A 5757-nucleotide genomic window follows, 5' to 3' on the forward strand; every position below is an offset into this window, starting at 1 on the left:
GGAGATAGGAGGTTACAGAAAGGTCTCATGGACCATTTGAGGAAGAAATGGATTGGGAACCAAAAAGAAAAACCAAGATTCAGAAGGAGAAAACAAGGGCTGGGCACATCCCAGGGGCCATCTGTTTCCCCAAGAGAAGGAAACCAAGGTGGGAAAACGCACGTAGGTAGAGTTAAAATGTGGAGTAGTACTGAAATAGTTTTTAATTACAGCCAGCAATGGGGAAAATAAAATAAATAATCACACAGATTCAACATCAACTTCTTTTTAAAACTAAAATAACCCAGCCCCCTCAAAACTACATGTTCTGCCCCAACCATTTAAGCCTCCGTTTCAAAAAGAGCACAATGCAAAATAATCTAATTTTTCTACTGAGCCTCGTTTGTACCAAGCACAAGATCTTCTGTTCCACTTGCTTAGCTCCATTGGGCAACTTTGGATACCTCACGGGAATCTCAGCCCTTTTCAGTCACCACCACGAGGTCCGAGCCCCGTCAACCACATCTTCAAACTAGGTCAGAGGAAAGGACCGACATCTCCAGCTAAATCCCAACCCACAGTCTTCCAAGCAAATACAGAGCGACGAGCATCTGAGCATCCACTTTACAACGCACTGCAAGGTGCCTTTGGGTAGGCTTTATGATTGTGGTGGGAGTGGATTTTTAAGGCTCTTTGGATAAATGATGGTCTACAGGCAGAGACAAGACATTGCGTCCTGGGAAGACCCTTCCAGTCTTACGTCCCTCCAGCTCCAGGAATCAGCACTAGAGGCAGGAAGCGTAGCTCCCGCCTCTGCTATTCCTTTGGCCGCGTTTCGTGGGAAAGAGGAAGCGAATTCAAGAACAGCTCCAGGTCACCTGAACATCTCGTCCCTTCTGCTAGGGAAACCAATAATCAAGCATGGCTTTTTTCTCCCTTACTGTGCGAGAGATTGCAGCCAATGGGAATGAGGGATCACCTTAAAAGTCATCACAGTCCATTCTTCTAATGCTTTAAACTCTTCTTTCTTCATTGTCCTATTAAGTTTTAATTGCAATTGTAGCTGTGAAAGGCAGTCACCAATAGGTCTAACAAAGAGCCTCCACCCATACTGTTACACAACTGACTAGTTCAATACACAGAAGGTTGAACCAGCTCTCACCTTTGCTGCACACCCAACACACCCACTCCACACAAGACCTCTCTTCCTGCATTGCAGATGAAGGAGGAGAGATTAACTGTCATGAATTTGATTAAGAGATGATCCTATAACTATAATGACTACGGGACTGAAACAACATACTTGGACTATTTTTGTCCCTAGTTTGTTGCATTTTTTTTTTTAACATTAACTATGAGTCTAGCAAATGGAAGACCATTCCATTAGTTGTATTTGTTTTGTGATATAATATGATGATGATGATAATAATCATGATAATCATCACCACTACCATCATAATGATAATAATAATGATAACAGAATCATAGAAAAGGAGGCCGCATCTAGTCCAACCTCCTGCTCCAAGCAGGACCATACCCAGCAACATCATCCCAGCTAAGGCTTGGTCTAACCGGGTCTTCAAAACCTCCAAGGATGGAGCTTCTACCACTTCTCTGTGTAACCTGTTTCAGTGTTTTACTATCCTCCTAGTGAGACATTGGTTTCCTAATATCCAACCTCAACTTGCCTTGCTGCAACTTGAACCCATTGCTCCTTGTTCATCTGTCCCCACTGAGACCAGCCCAGCTCCATCCTCTTTGCAACCCCCCTGCAGGGAGGTGAAGGCTGTTATTCAGTCCCCCTCAGTCTTCTCTTCTGCAGGCTCAATCAACCCATTTCCCTCAGCCTCTCCTCACCAGCCCTGTCCCCCAGCCCCACAACCATTTTCATTGCCCTCCGCTGGACTCTCTCCAATGTGCCCACATCCCTTCTGCAGTGGGGGCCCTCAGCTGGATGCAGGACTCCAGATGTGGCCTCATCAGTGCTGAATAGAGGGAAGAATCACTGCCCTCCATCTGCTGGCAACGCTCCTACTAATGCAGCCCAGGACGCCATTGACCTTCTTGGCAACAAGGGCACACTGCTGGCTCCTGTTCAGCTTATTGCCCACTACAGCCCAAAGGTCCTTTTCTGCAGAGCACACCCCTCCCCACCACCGCTTGTACCAGTGCATGAGATCATTCCCTCCTACGCGCAGGACTTTGCATTTGTCCTTGTTGAACCTCAGGAGATTCCTTTTGGCCCAATCCCCCAGTTTATCGAGGTCACTCTGAATCCTAGCCCAACTCTCCAGCACATCCACTACTCCCCACAACTTGGCGTCATGTGCAAACTTGCTGAGGGTGTGCCCCATCCTATCTTCCCGGTCATTAACGAAGACATTGATCAAAACTGGCCCAGGACCAGCCCCTGGGGCGCTCCACTTGATACCGCCTGCCAACTAGACATCGAGCCACTGATTGCAACCCTCTGAGCCCGACGCTCCAGCCAGCTTGCTGTCCACCTTACAGTCCAGTGCAATCACCTTGATTTTAGCAAGGCTTTTGATATGGTCTCCCACTGCATTCTTGCAGGCGAGCTAAGGAAGTACGCTCCCTTAGCTTGCCTGCAAGAATGCTGTGGGAGATTGCATTGAAAGCTTTGCTAAAAATCAAGGTACACCACATCCAGTGGTCTCCCTACATCCGCAGAGCCAGCCATCTCACCGTAGGGAGCTTGTACATGCCACGATTGTCAACTAGACATCGAGCTATTGATTACGATCCTGTAAGCCCAAATGCTCCAGCTGGTTTTCTATCCACCTTACAGGCTGGATGAATGGACTGCACTTCTTTAGCTTGCCTGCGAGACCGTATCAAAAGCCTTGCTAAAAATCAAGCCATCCCACCCCCTCCTACCCACATCTCCCTGCACCCGCAAACCCAGTCATCTCGTCATAGGAGGCCATCGGGTTGCCCCTGCTGTATCCACGCCAACTGCCCCTCATCACCTTCTCCTAATGACCATCCATCCCATAATCATTATCATCGCCACCATCATCACCATGATGATCGCGATAATAAAATGATCACCAGCATTTGCACCACTATCACCACCACGGCTACCATCATCGTGATAATAACAAAAACGAGATGACGATCACCAGCATTTGCACCACTATCATCACCATGGCGATCATTATCAGGATAATGCTAATGATAGTGATAATATAATCATCAAATAATTTAATAGAGCACCATTACCATGCATCATAAAGACACTGATGTCCATCATTATTAATTAATAGTGCCAATCATAACTGATAAAGCCAATAACACTTGATATGATATGATAATGATAACACTTGATATGATAACAACACTAATAATCATAACACTACTAATTATCAAGCCCTCCTGGCATACTGCTACAGCTCAGTTTCCCTCCAATGCAGAATAGTGCCTGTTACGTCACGGATGACGCTGCCCCGCAGCCCCCTACCCAGCAGCTGGAGCCGGCGGAGCGGGCGGGCGCGACACACAAGAAACACACCGTGTCGCTTCTCGGGTCCGCGCCCCCCCGCACCGCAGAAGCAGAGGCGGGCGGGCGAGACCCCCCACCCCGCCGCCGGCCGCTGTCCGCCTACCCGGGCAGGCCGGCAGCCTCCTCGTGCCGCCGCATGAAGCCCTGCGGGCCGGGGACCACCAGCACCCCGCCTATGTCGAACAGCACAGCCCGCCGTGCCATGGCGCTGCTCCGTCGCGGCCACGAAAGGGTGCGCGCCGCCCGCTCCCCTCAAGAAGAGCCTCTGGCCCCGCCCCCTCGCTGGCCCCGCCCACGCCCGCCAGCCGCGCCCCCCTCCCGCGCTCTCCGCGCGGCAGTCCTCCGGGTCCTAAAGGCGCCGCGTTCCCAGGGAGGCGGGATGCAGGGTGGGGAAGGGATGCTTCCCACCCTGCTGGACCAGTGCTTTCAAACCCCTTCCAGACTTCGTACCGCCTTGAACTTTCCCTGAGCCAAATGAAGGGCCATGAGCCGGAAAGCTTGCAGAAAAAGAGTCTTTTTTTTTTTTTTTTTTTTTGGCAATGTCTCCGTTGATTTAATAAAAAGGGTCATTTTGGAACCAAGAGTTCTACATTTTTGCTAACAAGGTTCCTTGGGTGAATTTGCTATCTTTTATTAGACCAACCCAAATAGTTGGAGAATAGTTATTAAGCGAGCTTTCGGGTTTTGCTAAGTATTTTGCTAAGCACCTTGCCTTGTGTGTGCTCTTCTCAGGCAGAAGGAGGGAGGCATGGTGCCTTCCCCCCCCCCCCCCCCCAAAAAACAGCCCCCTCCTGGACCACAGACTTCCTGTGTTGCTTCAGTGTCACTGAATGCCCCCCCCCCCTTTTTTTTGTCCTTCAGCTGTCTTTCTGTAAGGGGAGGATGGAGGATGCTTCTCTGCTTCATAGGGCTGCCTTGAGATGTATGATGCTATCGCACGGAAAGTTGTGCAAGCAGGAGCTGAGGGCTAGAAGCAACCTCATGGGCTATCCAACACCTTCCACCGTTATCTCAGGCAATTGCCTCCTGCAGCCTTACTCAGGCGGGTATCCAGATCAGGCTTAAACCCATGAGATGTTTTGCCATCACTGGGTGTGTCTACACGTGCATTTACTGCGCAATAAGTTACTGCACAGTAGGTTACTGCACAGCCAGCGGCTTTCAGACCGGCGTCTACACGTGCAGGCATTACTGCACAGTAATGCTGTGTGTGTGCTCCGACTTGAGTGTGAAGTTGCTCCCAAGTCAGAGCGCACACACAGGATCACTGCGCAGTAAGGCGTCTACACGTGCCTTACTGCACAGGAACTGAGTGGGATCATTCATCATGCAGGTAGCAAATTTACATCCAACTCGACATAAGTCACTGTAGTTACCGCACAGTACGGGTGCGCCCATGTAACTGCATGTGCCAACGTGCCCGCTGCCTACTAAAGAGCTGATTCACATCCTCCCTGCTCGATGGCGAGGGACCTTCTCCTAATTCCCAGCCCACATCTGGCCCTGTCTGCATTGGCTTCCCCTGCACCAAAGCTGAACTGAAATGTTTCCAACTCCCAACTCCACAGCGCTGTGAACCGGTGCCTTCAGTGGGCCCGCGGCATTGTGTCAGTGCTGAGGAGGCATGGCTAGGCTTTGCTGTACCCTTGCTGTCCTGGTCCATTTTAGGATATAGCAACCAAATCACCAGCACACCCCACTCACCCACCCACTCGCCCTGCCCTAAAGGACGTTTGGGTCCAGCTGCCTCTGGAAAATATTTATACGACTCTGGAGGACACTGGATCTTGTACTCACATTTAATTTCTGCCCAGTTTCCCCTCTAGAACATTTTTGGTTGTGTTGCTTCCGGGGTTCCCCCTTCCCATCCCACACTGCTGCCATTTTCCAGCTTGAACCTTATTTTGCTCTATGCCTTGCATATCGCCAGCCTCTCTAGGGCATCTGCATGCCTCTGTTCTGCCTGGTCTTTGCAACCCTGAACCCGTCACTAGTATTAGTTAATAACATTAAGATGGTCTGGTTGAGATTATTAGTGCAGACAAGCCTCCCCCACACCATTATGATGATTTGTATGTTAATAGAGATGTGTCCTTAATTTTCCGTCACCTCCTCCCTGCCACCTTGAGCACACAAGAGCGCCGTTTATCACAGCCTGTTGTCGGCAACAACTTTTTTGCTCGTCCTAATCCAAGGACACTGTATCAAGCCATCCTGCAGCCAACCTGAAATGCATCTTTTTTCTTTTTTTTTTT

The 5757-nt window shown here is 49.9% G+C and overlaps 1 protein-coding gene across 1 annotated transcript in view; it reads right to left on the reverse strand.

The window, feature by feature from the left end:
• The window catches only part of EPHX2 (epoxide hydrolase 2), a 70277-nt gene extending 66546 nt beyond the window's left edge, over window positions 1-3731 (reverse strand). The window contains exon 1 of the mRNA XM_014608547.3: window positions 3606-3731. Coding sequence (XP_014464033.2) covers window positions 3606-3706 — 101 coding nt within the window. The 5' untranslated portion in view covers window positions 3707-3731. The remainder of the gene's footprint in view (window positions 1-3605) is intronic.
• Between the last annotated feature and the right edge of the window lie 2026 nt (window positions 3732-5757).

The sequence above is a fragment of the Alligator mississippiensis genome, chromosome 1, assembly GCF_030867095.1.
Source record: "Alligator mississippiensis isolate rAllMis1 chromosome 1, rAllMis1, whole genome shotgun sequence".
NCBI classification, from domain to species: Eukaryota; Metazoa; Chordata; order Crocodylia; family Alligatoridae; genus Alligator; species Alligator mississippiensis.